This window comes from Ovis canadensis, chromosome 3 (genome assembly GCF_042477335.2).
Source record: "Ovis canadensis isolate MfBH-ARS-UI-01 breed Bighorn chromosome 3, ARS-UI_OviCan_v2, whole genome shotgun sequence".
NCBI lineage: Eukaryota > Metazoa > Chordata > Mammalia > Artiodactyla > Bovidae > Ovis > Ovis canadensis.
In genome coordinates, this window is record NC_091247.1 from 3,422,127 (window position 1) to 3,439,937 (window position 17,811).

The 17,811-nt window shown below is 62.2% G+C and overlaps 1 protein-coding gene across 3 annotated transcripts in view; it reads left to right on the forward strand.

Annotated features, from left to right (window-relative positions):
- The window catches only part of NACC2 (NACC family member 2), an 82,918-nt gene extending 67,426 nt beyond the window's left edge, over nucleotides 1-15,492 (forward strand). For 2 of the 3 annotated variants that reach the window (XM_069579926.1, XM_069579925.1), the window contains exons 3-6: nucleotides 6,520-6,684; nucleotides 8,857-8,962; nucleotides 9,242-9,339; nucleotides 10,514-14,935. In XM_069579926.1, coding sequence (XP_069436027.1) covers nucleotides 6,520-6,684; nucleotides 8,857-8,962; nucleotides 9,242-9,339; nucleotides 10,514-11,019 — 875 coding nt within the window. In that variant the 3' untranslated portion in view covers nucleotides 11,020-14,935. Of the gene's footprint in view, nucleotides 1-6,519; nucleotides 6,685-8,856; nucleotides 8,963-9,241; nucleotides 9,340-10,513 lie in introns of all 3 variants that reach the window. The other variant, XM_069579923.1, reaches the window with a different exon arrangement.
- The last annotated feature ends 2,319 nt before the right edge of the window (nucleotides 15,493-17,811 follow it).

Sequence of the window (17,811 nt, forward strand, 5' to 3'; positions counted from 1 at the left end):
TGTGACCATCTCTACCAGGCAGCTTCCTCTGTGTCCTTCTTGGCCGTGCTGTGCGGCGCGCAGAATCTTAGTTCCCAGCCAGGGATTGAACCCGGGCCCCCAGCACTGGGAGCCGCTGGACCGCTGGGGAAGTGCCTGTGCTCGCTGTCTTGAGGAGGGCAGAACAATCACGCAGTGGAAAGCCACCCACCCTCATGGCCCTGCGCCTCCCACTCTGGTCCCCAGCAGCGTCCCCAGTCAGCCCGGCGTCCACGGGCGGGCAGCGGGCCTGCGAGCGTCTCTAGGTCAGCACTGGACGGAAGGATGGGGAACAGAAGAGGCACGCGGTCAGAGTGGCGATGGGAGAAGCTGCTGGGCTCTCTCGGGGGGGAGGGGTGGGAGGCTAGACGGGACCACTGGGGTCTCCCAGGGCCAGACTCGGACACAGGACACAAAAAACAACAAACGGAACCCGGGTCTGAGTGGGGCGGGCCAAGTAGGCTGTGGAGCTGCCCAGGGGGAGTGTCAGGGTTCCGAGCTGTCCCAGAGGGGCTAGTCGCCAGGCCAGGGACAGGCCTCTGCAACCCCCACGTCTTCCCAGCAGCTGAGCCCGGAACTTCCTGAGCGCAGGGCCCCCGAGACCCACATGGGTCCCTTTGTGACCCCGCTTCCCGGGGTCTGCTGGCCAGGGTTTGCACATAGGTCCTCCCCAGCCTTGGCCTCGAATTTCTGTTTCCACCTTTGTTTTTCTTTCTTTCTAGACTTTTGCTACTTTTTTTTACCCCATGTGCCAAATTGCGCTGGTTCTTGGATGTATCCTCCCCCCGAAGTTTTAAATCCAAGAAACAAGATGCGTCTTACTGTTTGTGGTGCGTCACGGTTACGTAGGAGGCACGTAAAGGCGGGACGACGGCTGCGGATGCTCACCCCGTCCCTCCCGCCTGGGCCTGCATGTACCTGCAGGAGACCCACCTGCCCTGTTCCTAGGAGGCTCCCGGGGGTATCCAGCGCACGATGTCCATCACAGGTGTGGCCCTTTGAAAACTGCGGGTCTAGTTGGCACCGAGCTGGCAGCTGCAGGGACAAGCCAGGTTGCCCACCTGTGGTGTGTTTGTCGTGAGTGGAAGCCACCTGGAGCTGAGCAGAGGGGGCTGGGTGGCCTCCTGGGCACCGGGTGGTGTGACCTGAGCATCCACCACCCAGCAGAGCTCCGTCAACCAGCCTCCAGGGCCCCAGGGCTCACCCATGCTGCTCTGATGACCACCCCGACCCCACGGCCTGGCAGCCCCTCTCCTCTGTTCACCCTGGTGTTGGCTGTGTCTTTGGCCGTGTCCTCCATGTGGACCCACCCTGGAGATAACCCTGGACGCTGCTTCTCCACTGGGCGCAGCAAGCCTGGGATCCATCCAAACTGTGCACCAACCACTGGTACCTCGTGGCCCCGTGGTGACCGTCGTGTGGACGGCTCCCTGGCTGTCCCTCCCCCGATGCGGGATGTTGGGTGTTTCCAGTCGGCGTCTGTGGACAGAGCTGTGCGGGCATTACTGCACAGGCTTGTGCTCATCTCTCTCTCTTCTCCTGGGTAAACACCTGGAAGCGGAGTGCTGGCTCAGCACCGCACACATCTAACTTTGTAACAAATGGCCTCGTGGTTCCCCGCGGCCTGTGCCATCTTGTTCCCGTGGACGGGCAGGCGGGTGCGTGACTGTGCCAGGGGCCCTGGGTCCTCGCTGGGTGCGCTGTGCTTGGGTCCTGCCAAGCTGTCCGAACCCCGAGGAGTGTTGTCTCAGCGTGGCTTTAATTTCCGTTTTTCTAAGGGCTGGTGATGAGCGTCTTTTCTTGTGCTGATTCGCTGTCTGTGTGTTCTCTGCTAACGTATCTGTTCAGCTCTTCTGCCCGTTTTTGAAGTCGGATTGTTCGCCCTGCTCCGCTTGAGTTTCCCTTGTCTTCCCTAGGGTTTTCTCTGTCAGGCACGTGCTTTGCAGATCTTGCCTTGGTCATCTTCTGTAGACGACAAGTTCCGTTTCATTGTAATGGTGTTCAGTTTCTTATTTAACTTCTGTTAGTGATTGTGCTTTTGGGCTTCTGTCTAGGCTTTTAGCTAAACCCAAGATCGCAGATTTGCTGCTGAAAGTTCTGTAGGTTTGTGTTAACGCTTAGGTCTGCAGCCCACTTGGGTTCAGCTTCACACACGGTGCTGGTTGGGCCTGTGGGCGTTCGGCTTGGCTTCGCCTGCGTGTGACTCACGCGTGGCCCTTGTTGGGAGCCTGTCGCCTCCCCACCGGACCCCTGTGCACCGCTGTCACGGAGTGGCTGAGTGTGCTCGCGTGGGTCTGGCTCTGGGCCGCGCTGTGTCTGGCAGGCTTGGTCACCGCCAGCATCGGGTCGTGTAGGGCTGTGTTCTTTCCATTTGGTTTTCAGTTGTATTTTTCTGTATCAGGAAGGACTAGGGGCTCAGTTTCTTATTCTGCCATCTGAACAAATGGCATACACTTTTGTGGAGCAGGCATCACCTTCTCTGCCCTCTCCCCACCCTGCCCCACCTCAACAAGGTCCCCAGTGGCGGGACCAGGGCAGCCTGGGCACCTGCCGGTGGTCACGGCGTTGGTGGGGCTCCGATGGTGACGCCCAGACGCACCTGCGCTTGGGGATGAGAACGGGGCCCCGCTGAGCCTCCTGGACATGATGGCACCCTGGGGGCGGGCGCCTTGCTGTGTGTTGCCCGTGCAGAGGGTCCAGCACGTGCTTCAGGTTCCCTGCCCGTGACCCGCAGGAGGTTGAGGATGTTTGGGGCTGCGGGCAGCATGATGCTCCCAGTTCCCTCCTTCCATTCATGCCTTTGAAACAGTGTCTTTATTGTGGTAGAGTGTACCTAAGAGGAGATTTACTGTTGGAACCACTTCTGAGTGCACAGAGCCAAGTGCGTTCACGTGTGTGGCCGTCGCCACCATCTTCTTCACAAGCCGAAGCTCTGTCCCCACTGCACACCCACCCCTTCCCCTCCCTCAGCCCCAGGGCCTCACACGAGTGCGTCATGCAGGCTCTGCCGTCCGTGTCACCTCGCTCGCGTGACGTCTCTCCCCTCTTTGGGTTCAGGCAGTGTCCTGGGCAGGTGGGCAGCAGAGTCGAAGGCACCGCAGGGACCCCTCTTCCCCCCACAGGGTCCCCCGCCCACCCCATGGACACACTGCGTGTTCTCTCCAGCCCCAAGGCCTCGATTCTGCTGCCTGTTTGCCCAGGTGAGCTTCTGTTCCAGATCATTCCATCGAGACCTGTATGGCCATGACTCACCCGCTCACCTCCCCGTGCAAGCGGCTAATGGCTTTCACGTGCTTCCCACCAGATTTCACAGGGCTAAATATTTGGAGCCCATGACCCTAGAAAGCAGCATCATAAAGGGGTGGACACGGGGCCACTGACGCTGCAGGCAGCTGCCCGGGTCTTGGGGCAGCAGGAAGCCGGCAGGTTCCCCCAGCCCAGTGCAGGGGGAGCCTGGGTGTGACCCCTGCACACAGCCCACTGAGGCATCTCCCACTGCTATTGCCATCAGGCACTGTATGACCTGCCAAAGGCCACCAGGGGTGCTCGAGGGGCCTCGTCACTGAGCCCCGGTGCACAGGCTCTCCTGGGTTCCTGGAGCCTCTCTGTGACTCGACACCCACTCCCAGGACGGAGGCTGCTAGAGGCTCAGCTCCAACCCGGCAGAGGGTAGTTTAGGGCCGGGGGCGTGCGGAGCAATCGGAGCACCTTTCCAGATGCGCCGCCGCTCAGGGGGGTATTTTTAGCTGGCGCAGTATCCGGCACGTGCCGGAGCAGAAATAGAAGAGGCTCTTTTGGTTGTTCTGGATCTGACAGCCTCTGGCTCTTGGGGAGCCGGGCTGGGGTGGTGGGGGGGAGCGTGCGGAGCACAAACAACTTCTGCTGTTTGGAGAAACATCGAGGCCGAGGGTTGTGGATGGGATTATTTCTGCTGGCGAGCGCTCGTTATTTAAATGCCACGGCGCCAGTGCTGGCACTCTGCTCCGAGTCTGAGTGTAATCACAGCGGGCTGGGGTGGGGGTGGCGGGCTGAGTAATTATGTTTTAAAATATCATCCGGGTTGTTTTTCCTGTGCTCCCCGAGCCCCTGGGTAATTCCAGGTTTGGAAGATTCTGACGGCTCTCTGCCGTTCTGCCCGACACACCGCCCCCCCCACCCCCGCCCAGCATTCCCCAAACATGCCAGGTGGGCGATGCTGCCCGACCCCCAGAGGGGCCACCCTTCTGGCTTCTGCCCTGATCTGAGCTCCCAGGAGGCTCCCTCCTTCGTCCTGGAGTTGGCCCCTTCCGGGCCGAAGGCACTGGGTACCATGCTCACCCTGTGCACGTTGGCAAGCGCCTCCCCAGGAAGGGCTGAGCTCTGTGGGGACAGGGTAGAGGGGCCCCCGGGGGACCCTGCTGGAAATGGAGGGTGACTCCAGCGCGAGTGATCCCAGACCCTGGGTGAGGCAGCGAGAGCAGCAGGTGGGTTCCCAGCCCATCCTCAGGGATGGGACTGACCACCCTACCTTACCCCGTGGGGCTCGCCCTGTGGTTGGCAGAATGCTGGTTCCCCAGGGCCTGGGTCGCCCTGACCCTTCCCCCACGAGAGCTTGGTGCAGAGATAACCTGGGGCTAATGCACACTCACCTGCTCCAGCTCTGGGGCTGCGACCCTTCCTTGCCACCACCCCTCCCTCCCAAAGCCCCTTTACAGCAGCCCCCGTGTGGCTTCCAGGTCCTTCTCCCAGCCCCACTTGGTCTCCCCCCTCCCCAGGCTCAGGTGTCCATGCTGAATTGCCCTGTGACCCCAAGGGGGTGTCACAGTACAGAGGGCAGGGGGCACTGGCCAGCCCAAGGGGCTGCCTCTGACCCTCTGGGAGTGGTCGTGGCACCTCCCCAACAGACTCCGCCCCTGAGCCCCTACCTGGAGGAGAGCATCCAGCCAGGCCTCGGCCCCTAGTGTCCTTGACCCCCACCCCCTGGCTGTCCAAGTCCTGGTGGGTCTGACAAGCTGTGTCCTCCTGCCCTGCCCAGGACTCATCAAGGCTCTCAGCAGGGAAGACCCACCCGGCGTCCATCAGAGCAGCCTGGGGCCCTATCCAACCTGCAGACATTGCCAGGGTTCCGGGTGGGTGAGGGGTTGGGCCCTGGGCTCCCCTGAAGGCCGTGCTGCGCGGCCAGGTGTGCGGCGGCCCGCCCCAGAGCAGCTGGGGTTCTCACCCACACAGCTGCGGGGCAGTGGCCCCCCTGGGAGTGACCGGGTGCGCCCGCGTGCACGCACAAGGCAGGCACTGGCCCTGCCCTGTCTGGCCGGGGCAGCAGGGTGAAGAGGGTAGGCTGATGGCCGATTGCAAGCGTGAGCTGGGGCGAAGGTGCCAGTCTGCAGGTCTGAGTGGAGGCTTGCTGGGTACGGGCCTCTCGCTGATCCTGCTGAGAGGCCTGGGCCTGCATTGCTGCGCGGGGGAATTGGTGCCAGGCAGGAAAATGGGGCAGGAGCATTGCAGAGAAGGGGGACATGGGGGAGAGGGGGACGGGCAGGGGGGAAGAACTGGGGGCCTGCTTGAAGGGTGCTGGGGCATGGAGCCTGGTGAGAGGGGGGTCCTGTCCATAGTGGAGTCCTCCATGTGGGCTCTGCCCTCACCCTGCCTTCGCTGCTGGCTGGGCACTCCTGTGGGCAGGGGGCAGGCCCTTGGCTTCCCCCTCAGCCTCCCAACACCTGGTGAGGCACAGGGGTGTGCTGAGTGCCCACCAAGTGCCCGAAGGACCCGCCCCTCCATCCCGAGCACTAGAGGAAACCCCACCCAGGCCTCAAGAGACCCTGCAGGGGAGGGGAGAGTAGGGGGGTGGTTGGGAGGCTGGCCTGGCATGGGGGCAGGGCGTGCTTGAGCTCAGGGTGGGGTTCAAGCAGGGGAGCGTCGGGGGGCCTCCCCCATGCCTGCCACCCCATCACGGCTGCAGTTCTGGCACAACTGGGGGTCCCTGAGTACCCCCCGAGTGGTGATATGTCAGGAACATTCCCTGAAGGCTCAGAGGCTTGGAGCCGGCTGTGGAGACACAGCGTCTGCCCTGCCTGGCTCTGCCACCCCTGGCTTCACTGCTGGATGGTACTGATGGAGCCACTCTTGGCCAGGAGCAGAGGGCGCAGTGCCCACTGGCAGAGGGGCTGTGTGGCATGGGGCTGCTGTGAGGAGCGGCTGGGTGGAGGGCTGACAGGACGAGGTCTGTCCCCTCCCCGAGCCTTCGCTCCCCCAGCAGAGGTGGCCGCTCCGCCTCTACTGGGCTGTCCCCCAAGGCCTGGTGGACACCCCCCTGCCCCGGAAGCCTCCTGGGCCGGACTGGGCATCCCCCCACCTGCTCTGTCTACTCTCTTGGGTTCTCCCGTAGGGGCAGCAGCTGGTGGGTGGGGAGGATGAGCGCAGAGCAGCCCTCACGCGGGCCTGGGTGGAGGAGGGCCGATCTCCCCGTCCGTGGCCCCAGGGCTTGGCCAGGACGCCCCTGACCGGGCGGTCCTGTGTCCACAGTGCAAGAGAAGCCGGAGCCGGTGCCGCTGGAGAGCCGCTCCTGCGTCCTGATCCGCCGCGACCTGGTGGCCCTGCCCGCCAGCCTCATCAGCCAGATCGGGTACCGCTGCCACCCCAAGCTGTACTCCGAGGGGGACCCTGGTGAGAAGCTGGAGCTGGTGGCAGGTGAGGCCCCGCCCCACCGCGTCTGTTGTGTGCAGAGGCCCTCCCCTTTTGTTTTTTTTCAGAGCTGTGAACAATCCTCATCACCAATCAGTCAAACAAACAAACAAAAAGAACATCTTAAATTTCCTCTTAATTTCCTTTTAGAAGACTGTGTCACGAAGAGGAGTTATTCAATTGAATTAATTTAGCATTTTAATTGAATCCCCTGGGCTGGTCGAGCTTCTGATTGGCAGGGGCCGCAATCATGATTGTGTTTTAATTTAGGTCGTGGCTAAAACCAAGTCTTGTACAGTTTGCCACCCCCACCCTCCCCAGCTCCCCTGAGCGTCCAGATGCCATGTTCAAGGGGCAGAGTCGCCAGCTTCCGCACAGCGGCTCCTAAATGGACTCGCTTCTTCTATAAAAACAAACAACACAGTGGGGTCCAAAGCCCATTAGGGCTGGTGCCTGTTGGAAATATTTATCTTCTCAATGTTGGAATTCACTGGGCCTCACAGCTCCTTGTAGATTCCACCGCCCCCTGCCCCCCACCCCCGGCCAAGCCACAGGTCTTGTAGGATCTTAGTTTCCTGACCATGGAGCTCAGAGTCCTAACCAGTGAATGGCGAGGGGCATCCCTCCTTGCAGATGTTTAAGGCTGTCCAGCAGAGATGAGAATTCATGGGCCACTGGGCCCCCACTCCTGTCCAGCACCCTGCCTGCCGCTCCTGGGCAGCTTTGTGGGGCTTTTCTGCCCGAGACGTCCTTACTGCTCGAACCCCACCTCAGCAGGCCGCCTGGCCTTTTTAGCCAACAGGAGAGTCACCAGGAGGTGTTGCCTGGTCTGGACGGGCCTGGGTGGGGTGAGGGTGCCCCCGGCCATACCCCACGCACCCTGCCCCCATGCCCATTGTTACCGTTCCAGCAAGGGCCCAGCTCCTGAGTTCCAGGACTGTCAGCATTGGACTGGGATGGATTCTGAGAGTGGGCAGGTTCCTCAGAGCCCTGGGGGTGGGCATGGTCCCCAAGGAGGCCTGTTTGGGCTGGGGAGGGGTGCGGGCCAGCCACCTTCCCTGGCTGTGTCCCACCCGAGCCCCAAGCCTCCTGCTGGTCCCCCCTTTACAGATGTCCCCACCGCGAGGCGCCTGTCCGGCCCATGTGGCTCAGGGTGACCCGTCTTGCTGTTGGGTTTGAGGCTCTGCAGACCTTGGGGGTGGTGAGGCCCTTGGCGATACTTGCTGTGTCTTGGCCTGGGCGCCCACTGGAGCTCTGCATCCAGCATCAGCCACATGCTTCTTGGCCCTGAGGCTGCGGGCGTCCCTGGAGACCTGGCTCGTAGTGGGGACAAAGCGTGAAGCCAGGGAAGGCCCCCCCACCCCCCGAGCTGGCGTGTCACGTCTCCCCAGGGTGTCCTCGCGCCTTCCGCTCCACCCCCGCAGAAGGGAGTGCTGCCTTGTTCCTGCTTTTCACTAAGGTGCTTCAGTGCGTGCTCTGTAGAGTCAGATCGTAGACAAAGGCCCGAGGAGGCCTTGGAGGCTCCCTGCACCCCGTGCCCGGTGCTTCCCTGCCCTTCTGCGTTCTTCACGCCTGCGGCTCCCAGCTGGGGACACTGTCTCTGGCCTAAGCTCCTTTCTCCTCGGGCAGCATCCGAGGTGAACCATCCGAGGTGAACCCGGGCTCCAGCGGCCCGAGCCTGCAGTCATCCCTGCCCTTCGTTGGCCGAGCCCTGGGCGGGCCCAGTCTGACCGGGCTCCGTGGGGCGAACAGCACTGCAGGGTGTGTGGTCCTGCCTCTGTGCTGGGCCGGAGGGAGGGTCAGTGCTGGGCCGGGGAGCCCCTCCCTGAGTGCCAAGACTCCACCTCCCACCCCTGCCTGCAGCTCTTTGATCGGGGAGCAACTGAGAGGTGAGATAGGGGTTTACGCAAACCCACACCCAAGGCAGTTCCCCTGAGGGCCAGAAGGCAGTTTGGGGACCGCCCCGTGGAAGCGAGTGACCGAGGCGGCCTCCCCCTGGAGACAGGGCCCCGAGGGAGCAGGGACAGCCTGGGGCACCCTGGGGTCCCTGCGCCTGGAGGGGGGTTGCTGTCAGTGTTGGGAAGGCCGCGCCCGCCCCCACCTGCCCCCTCAGCTGTGGCCTGCAGCCCTGGGTCTGGGCTGAGGGCCTCTCTGTCTGTCTGTGCCCGCTGGCCGCAGGCTCTGGCGTCTACATCACGCGCGGGCAGCTGATGAACTGCCACCTGTGCGCGGGAGTGAAGCACAAGGTCCTCCTGCGCCGCCTCCTCGCCACCTTCTTCGACAGGTAGGCCCCCCGGGGGGGCGGGCACAGAAGCCTCATCCCCCTTGGCGCGGCTGTGCACGGCCCTGTACCTTCCCAGCCCCACGCCAGTGTTAGCCCGGGGCCTGGGGAGGGCTTGCTGACCACCCCCCACGTGAAGAAGCATGCTGGCTGATGTCACGGGGACACCCCGACCCCCCAGGAAGATAAGCAGCAGGCTGTGGGTGGGGCGTGCAGGCAGGTGGGCGGGTGTCCCCTCCCACTGCCACCTCATTCTGCCTCCCCTGCCCACCCCTCCGCCAGGAACACGCTGGCCAACAGCTGTGGCACAGGCATCCGTTCGTCCACCAGCGACCCGAGCCGCAAGCCGCTGGACAGCCGCGTCCTGAATGCTGTGAAATGTAAGAGGAGGGCTGGGGGGTCACTGGGGGAATGCTGGGGGGTGGGGCGCATCTCCAGGAGGCGCCAGACCCCTGGATCTCAGCCTGGAAAAGGCAGCTTCTCCCAGAGGGAGCTGGTCTTGGGGTCGACGGGGAGAAAAGAACAGCTCGCAGGAGCCCGGGCTCGAGGTGTGAACGTTCTTGGTAGGTTTCCAAGCGTGATGAATTCAGCTGTGAAACTATTTTAATATGTGAAATAGATCTAATTTTCCTTTTTGAACAAAACCCCTTATTTACATTTGGGGGTTATTTTGAGCCTTTGCCATCTGCTCGGCCTGCTTCTGCCTCCCGCTCCTGGGTGCGTGGGGGCGGAACCGGGTCCATCTTGGTGGCAGACCGCCGCCCCCCCATCCCCGAAACCCCCTACCCACCCACTCACCCCTGCCCTGGGACAGGGAAGAAGCCACCCATGCTCGGCCCAGGCCAGACCAGCCGATCCCGTCTTCCAGAAACACTGTCTTAGTTTTCTTGCTTAAAAGAATCTCTCCCATGAGGCTAATTCTGTTTAGAGCAAAGAGGGGCCTTTGCAGCCCATAATTGCATCCCAGAGCATGCGGTGCTGGCAGGGGGCATGTGGGGTGGGGCTGGCCCGCCCCACAGCGGGGCTCACAGTGGCGGGGGGCTCACTCTGGGGGACCCACCTCTGAGTTCCCTGCTGTTTGTGGAGAGCTGGGTCTCCTGGCTTCTGGAGCAGAAAGGAGGAGAGGGCAGGCTATTACTGTCAAACACGATGCTGCTGAAAGCAGGCATGAGCCAGTCCCCTCATCACTCCTTGCCGGCCCTTCAGTCCATCTCGGGCCCAGAGAGACCCACCCCACCCCACCCCACCCCACCCCACCCCACCCCCAGAGGAGTGGGACGGGGCCTCCAGCAGGAAGAAGGGTGACTGACCGCTGGTCTTCAAACTGCCCCAGGAGAGGCCTGAGTGGCCCTGTGGCCTCCTTTGCTGGAGGGACAGGGTGGAGGAGGATACGCCCCCTCCACTGGCCCCAGCGTGGCGGCCCCAGCCCGGAGCACCGCCCCCACCCCCAAGGCGGGTCTCAGGCCACGGCCCCTGTGGAGGCGGAGGGTGGGGCCCTGGGATTCCTGCGGGTGGGTGGCCGCTCACGCCTGCTCCTACGGCCTGTCCGTGCAGTGTACTGTCAGAACTTCGCCCCCAGCTTCAAGGAGAGCGAGATGAACGTCATCGCCGCGGACATGTGTACCAACGCCCGCCGCGTGCGCAAGCGCTGGCTGCCCAAGATCAAGTCCATGCTGCCCGAGGGCGTGGAGATGTACCGCACGGTCATGGGTTCCTCGGCGGCCAGCGCGCCCCTGGACCCCGAGTTCCCGCCCGCCGCCGCGCAGGTGTTCGAGCAGCGCATCTACGCCGAGCGGCGGGGCGAGGCCGCCGCCATCGTGGCCCTGAGAACTGACGCCGTGAGCGTCGACCTGGCCGCCTCCGCCAACCCCGCCTTCGAGGCCGGCGAGGAGGCCGACGGGGCCGGCTCGGTCATCCAGGAGGTGGCCGCGCCCGAGCCGCTGCCCGCCGACGGCCAGAGCCCCCCGCAGCCCTTCGAGCAGGGCAGCGCCAGCAGCAGCCGGCCCGCCACGCCGGCCCCGGGGAGGAGACCGGAAGGCCCGTACGCAGGGCCCTTGTAGGGAGGAGCCCCAGGCGGACCGGCGCCCAGGCGGGTACGGAAGCTGCTTGCATGCGTTACTAATACAGACAAATGTGATCAAGCCACTTACCTACTGAACTGCTACTGTTGCCTGAAAAAAATGTGATTTTTATTCTGCTTGTATTTAAAATTTATGAAGGAAACAAATGCATTCGTTATACTGTAAAACGATTAGGCCACTGGCGACCTAGTTGCGAGAAGGGTCCCAGGGGCTCCTTTTTGATATTTGAGAGGTTAGTCTCCAAGTTGTAGCTCCCCCTCTCCTGCGTGGGGAGGGGGCGAGAGGCCCCCAGGCCCCGGTGCCTGGCTCTGCTGGCCTCCCACCCCACCGCCCCTCGCTCCCCCTGCCCGGGATGAGGCCGGGGGCCTGTGGGGCGGGAACACGCGCTTTGGGGTCCTTGGTCCTCACCCCTGGGGACGGGGACCCACCCCCACCCCTCTGGGGCCACGGGCCAAGGCTGGGCCCCCAGGGGCCAAATCCTTGTTTTACCTTCTTCCTGAGACTCGGGGGTCAGGCCTGCCAGGTCCGCCGTGTGTATGGGGTGTGGGTGTGTGTGTGCAAAGCATGTGTGTGTGTGTGAGCGTGTGCAAGGGCGGTGGCGACGGCTTGGCGGTGGGCCGTGCTAGTCCGTGTGTGTGAGAGGAAGTGATCTTGGCTGTGTCTGCTCTCCTGCCCCGCACCCGGGGGGTCCGCCTGACCCCCGTGGCTCCACGGACCCTCAGCCCACCTGGGACCCAGGGCCCAGGCCGCCCAGCACCCCCTGGTTCCCGCCTGGCCCCGTCCGCCTGGCCGCCCGCCGCCCCGTGGGGTGGGGCCACCACCCCTGGTGCAGCCCACGCAGCCCTCAGCCACGTCGGGTTTATGTTTGCTTGTTTATTCGTTTTCATCGTAATTCAGATCTATTTCATACTTGGTTTGGAAACTTTCAGCCCCAAAAGAGCAAAAAAAAATTGAGAGGCTGGGGTGTCCCTGCCCCGACCCACTACGGCTCTGGGGGGTCCGTGTGCCAGACCCCAGGCTGGGTCCCACTCACCCCTGTGGAAGGGCAGCCAGGGTGAACAGGAAGGGAACTGGGGGCCAGGCGGGCACTGGGCTCCCGACATGTGTGCGGAGCCCCAGGGTGCGCGGGCCTCTGAGGCTGTGGGTAGGTGGGCACTGGGCACAGGCCTGAGCAGAGGCGGTTTGCAGGCGCAGAGGTTCTGGAATGCGTCAGGGCAGGGGGTGTTGATGGGGGTCAGGGGGCAAGGGCTTTGTTGGTTTGAGGCTGGAAAGCTCACTGTGAAGTTTCATTGCTGTTTGAGGGAAGGGGCACATGCTGTCCCAAGTGCTCCCATCCACATGCCAAGGGGCCGCCCCCCACCCAGTCCCAGGTGGCCCCCAGGCATGGCCAGAGGCCCCCCACCCCAGCCCTACTCCCTGCACTCTACCTTCCCTTCCCCCCGACCCCTGCCAGGCAGGTGTGACCCACCCCCGCCGCCAACCCACAAAGCTGAGCCACCCCCAGCCTCTTGCAGGTCCCAGCTGGGAGGGGGGCATCATGGGAGGGGGGCTTCAGCACTGACCCCCACCCCCCCAGGCTCCTCATCCTGCTGACTGCCGCGCTTCCTCGTGGAGGGCCCTTGGAGGAGACCTTGGTGGTGGGGGGGGCGAGGGGTGCTTCTTCCAGCTAGGCCAGACATGTGGCCTGCCCTCTGCAGAGGTCTGATGGCCACGGGCTGGGCTAGGAGGACCCTGGGTGGGCACATGGGAGCTGACCTCAGCCCCTTCACCTGCCTGTCCCTGCCCCAGGGGCTGCGGCTCCTTCCTGCTGGGGCTTCAGGCCTCTTCCGTCTCAGGCCCAGGGGGGCGAGCTGGCACAGCCCAGGGCCCACAGCCCACCAGGGACCAGGACCAAGTCCTCCTGGAGTTGGGAGGAGGCCACAGCCCCTAGGTGGGGGTGGGGGTGGGGATGGGTGAGGCGGACCCCACCAGCTCCCCTGTGGAGCCCCCCTCATCGGGGCCGACACCCCATGTTTGCACTTTTATCCGACTAGCCCCTGGGGACCCTCGGGGGCTGGCTGCCCACCCTGGCTATGGACAGAAGGGCTTTGCTCTCTCCTCTTGACCCCCACTCCAACGTGGGCCCGGCGGCCTTCCCCGGCCCCGAGGCCAGGACAGGGAGGGGCGCCGGCCTCCCAGAGACGGCCTGACTGCGCTGCTCAGGCCAGCACAATGTCCCATGACCTCTGTCCTTTAATTGTTTATAGTCGCCGTCTGTTTCGTTGTTCTGGGTAAGGAAGGCTAGAGCTGCAGGTGAAACTTTAATAAGAATCTAATGTGAATGGCTGCTGAACTCTTCCTGCGCTCCGGACGGGCCAGGCCGAGCGTTTTGCACTAATGTGTCCCGTGGTGGACGTGGGGCGGAGCGTTTGCAGACGGGCGTGGCTGATGATTGTATCTGCCGGGGTGCTCCCCCCCCTGCCGTGTCCGGAATGTTCCGCGGGGCGGGCGGCGGCGGGCCTGGGCTCAGGGGGGCCTTCCAGAGTGCCTTAGCATCTTTTGATCATTTTTCCCAAGGAAAACCAATTAGGAGAACCAGACCCTCCCCTCCTCTGTTTACAAGATGACTAATTCCTGTCCCCTGAGCGTGACCCTCCACACCCGACCCCTGTAGACCGAGAGACAAGCCACTCAGTATTTATGAGATAACCGCACCTTTATCCCTAAGCTTGACTATTAGCAATACGCATATACTACATAGAGTCTACATAGAGCTAAGTCTATCAGCACCTTTCGGAGAGAGAAGGACTGGGCCAGTCCCAGCGGCTGTGGCGGGCGGCCCGCCTGGGCTCCGCGGCCGCCCCCCATCCCTGCCCTCCCCGGCGGCCGGGCTGGGCCCCGGGAGGCAGTTGGGACGAGTGCAGAGGTCCAGGAGAAGGGACCGCAATGTGACAGATACTGTGAGCTTGGTGGGGCTGCCTGCCCGCCCGCCCGGCCGGCCGGTGGCCTCCGTACTTGAAACCTGTCTTGCTTTCTGCACTGTCTGGTCTCACCCAGAGTTCTCTGTGGTTGCTTAACCTTGCACTTGATGCGATCGTCTTACCCTGCCCTTGAATGTGGACCAGAGGCAAGGGGAGAGGCCTCTGGGCGTGCGGCCTGCGGCCCCAAAACCGCTGTCCGGGTGCTGGGGCCCCGGGAGCCGGGCGTGTTTCTCCTCCATGAAAACTCATTCCTCGGCGGCCTTTCTGCTGGGAGGAAGGAGGAAAGCAGGGGCTCAGCCTGGGAGCGGCCTGCTCGGTTCCGGCCCTGACTCTGTCCCCATGTGATGGCCGGAACCTCCCAGCGTGGGCTGGGTGCATGCCACCCCCCTGCCGTGGATGGCTTAGATTCCCCTCCACCGGGTTATCTTTATGGAAATACTCTGCTGCAAGTCAAAAAAGGCCTATGGCCCATTAACCATCTGAAAACTCAGAGAAAACCTCTGCCTGCCTCTCTGCCAGCAGTAAATCCTAAACGCAGAATTGAGAGCTCAGAGCCGTCTTGAGCTTTAACTACTGTTTCTGAATGTTTCTGCCGCATACATTTGTGTTTATGTCAGCCAGCCAGCTCCGGGCGTGTCACCCGCCAGCGGCCAGAGGCCATGGGGGGGTGGGGGGGTGCAAGGTGTTTCTAACCTGGCAAGGGTTTTTGGTTTTTGTTTGTTTGTTTTGTTCTGTTTCTTTGAGAAAAACAAAAAGGAATCTGACGCAGCGCCCATCTAAAGCATTCAGGTTGGACAGCCCGCTTGGATTCTGATCGATGCTTCTTCGTTAGCGTTTCGCACATGGTTGTCATTTTTATGTCAAAAGAAGCCAAAACTTGCAATACTATTTTTAGCAGACAAAAAATAATAAAAACTAAATATAAACCGTATAAATATTTTTGACTTGAACATTTGAATGGCATTGGGTGCAAATAGACCATTCATCCTTTGGACGGACTGTTTGGGGAAAGAAAAGAGACTTTTGAAAAGGAGACGGTTGTTGTTAAAGAGTCCGTGGAGGGGTTAAGTAGTACTGTAACTCACGACTGTTAAAAATCAATAAATAAATTGTCCTGTGCTGTATAGGAGGCCTGTTTCACAGTAACACTGAGTTCCATTTCAGCCTCAGAAGAGACTGGCTTTTTTTTTTTCTTCTTGTTTTTTTTTTTTTTAAAAGAAGGAGGAAACTTCTGTTTGTTCCTCCTGCGCCTCCCTCTCTTTCGTGCTGCTACTTGGCAGAATTCAGACTGTTGCTTTTTCGCCACGGCTGACACCCTATCATAACTCAGAGGACACAACGTCCACCAGCGACCAGGAACCAGAAGGCTTGCAGTGTGCTCAGAGCCGATTCCGGAAGTGGAAATCCGTTACAAACAAAAGGATGTGATCGTTCATTGTAAAGCGCTTTGTAAAATTCACATTTACAGAATAATAAAGTCAGTTCAAACCCAGGTTGCCTGCACTTGGCTCCTCTGTGGGGTTGGGAGAAGCTAGGGAGGGCATGGGTTTGTTGGAGGTGGGGCGATCAACCGTCCCAGGAGGGGCACCCTCAGGACCCGGGAGCCCTGGGTGGGAGAAGAGGCCATCCCCAGGCTCGCTGCCCATTGTCCACACCTGGTCCGCTCACCTCTCCCTGCCCCCAGTTTCTTAGACGGGAAGGGGGCTGGTAGGTAGGATGTCGGTGGTGGGGAGGGGGGTGGGGGGGTCGGGGTGCCCCATGCCTGGGGTGGGGAGGCACCTGAGCTCCCGGTGAATTGAGGGGGCTCTCCCTTTCATTGTCTGCAAACTGGGGCACCTGGCTCACCTGCCTACCCCTCCAGGCGTGCAGCTGCCTCCCACCCCGCCCTTCCCCTCCTCTGCTCCTGGGCCAGGTCCGCCCCCAGGTGGACAAGGCAGGAATTGCAAGTGGGCGGAGCAGGTCACTGGTCCAAGAGCCCCTGGCTCCATCCCCTGACCATCTCTGGAGCCATCCCTCCAGGTTCCCCAGGGCTGGTTTGCAGATTCAGGCGTGGCAGCTCTGTCCACCCTAGACTCCACTGCTGTACCCACAAGGACCTTTTTAGGCTCCAGCGGGCAAGGTTGTGCATCCGTTTGTCCCATGGACTTCAATCATTTCTCAGGTTCTCACGTGGGACTCATGCTCAGACATCTAGGTGGGGAGGCTCCTCACTTCCTCTGTCCTTGCAGGGTCTTGTCCAGAGGGGCCATGGCTGACTTTCTGAAGGCACCCCTGTCCTCTCCCCTTTCTCAGGCTTTGTAGCAATTGTTCTGCCCAAGCTGCTGCTGTTTCGCCACTCAGTCATGTCCAACTCTTTTCAACCCCAAGGACTGTAGCCCCCAGGCTCCTCTGCCCAGAGTGAGTTGCCATTTCCTCCTCCAAGGGATATTCTCCACGGATTAAACCTGCTTCTCGCATTGCAGGCAGATTCTTCACCACTGAGCCACCTGGGAAGCCCTGCCATGGTATTTACTCATCTGTTTTCTGGAAACTGCCCCCCAACACAGGGTGGGGGTCGGAGAGTAGGGGTCTGGAGGAGGCAGGGGTCTGTAAGTCTGCTTGGAGTGGCATTCCCCAAAGGGGGCGGGGTCCCCTGGAGCCATGGCCAGGGTGCAGCAGGCACAAGGTCTAACGTGGGTGGATGTGGTTCCCAGATGGGCCTCTCGGAGGGGCCACCCCGCAGCCCTCTCATCAATGCCCAGGAGCCTGGTCAGAGACAGGCCCAGGAGGAGCCGGCATGCCCGTCCCACCCCACACCCAGCCCTGGTGGGTGAGCACTTCCGTGGGGTCTGGTTTTCAGCTCTGCTCACCCATCAGCTTGACTGCCACAAGCCCCTGCCCCTCCTGCCCAAGACCTCAAACCTGCGGGATTGGCCAATTCCGGGTCACCCACCTGGGCTTGCTGACGGAGACACCTGATCTCTGGGCCACAGACTGCACCCCTCGAAGGCCCCCACTCGGGCAGCCCCGTGCCCCTGGTGGCAGGGACAGCTCAGACCAGGGCTGGGGGTGGTACTGTGAGAAAGGACTCTGCTCTGAACCCAGGAGTTCTGCCATGTTCTGGTTCGAGCCGCCAGCCCAGCCCCTGCCCCGGGTGAGCCTCCAGGTTCCCCGAAGGACGGGATCCAGCACCTGCCGGCCGAGCTCTGTCTTCCCCAGCCTCCGTCCTTCAACCGGCCTCCCTGCCCTTGCAGCCTCCACAGAAACTGGCTGAGGCATCAGAACCTTTGCATCCCACCCCTTTGTCCTGTCCTGGAAGTGGGTGCAGCGTCAGCAGGACCCGGAACTCGGCCAGGAGTCCTTTGTCCTCCGGAACAAAGGGTCGGAGCCCGGGGGTGGGGGTGGGGGGGCTAAGCCGTGAGGGAGGGGCACCCTGCACAGGGGTGACCAGCACGCTCCCAATCTGGGTGGACACTGCCGGTGTGTCCTTCCTGGCCCTGAATGGGCATCACCGCTCCCTCAAGGCATCCCAGCGGTGTGGGAGGGTGTCCAGGCCTGTCTGCTGTGGCCGAGGAGGCCTGGGTGGTCAGTTGTGGTTCTGTGTTGGGTCCATTCCATCTGGCCGGAGGGTCCACTGGGAAGTGGACGCAGATGGCTGTCAAGGGACCGCTGGGGGTCTTCGCCTGTAAAGGGAAGGAGAGCGGGGCGGGCGGATGGGAGAGGGTTAGCACCCAGGTCAGGACGGGAGGGCAGGGAGGGCAGGAGGGACGCTGCCCGGGGGCACCCAGCTCCAAGACCTTTTGTGCCACACAGGTCGGGCACACGGGGCTGG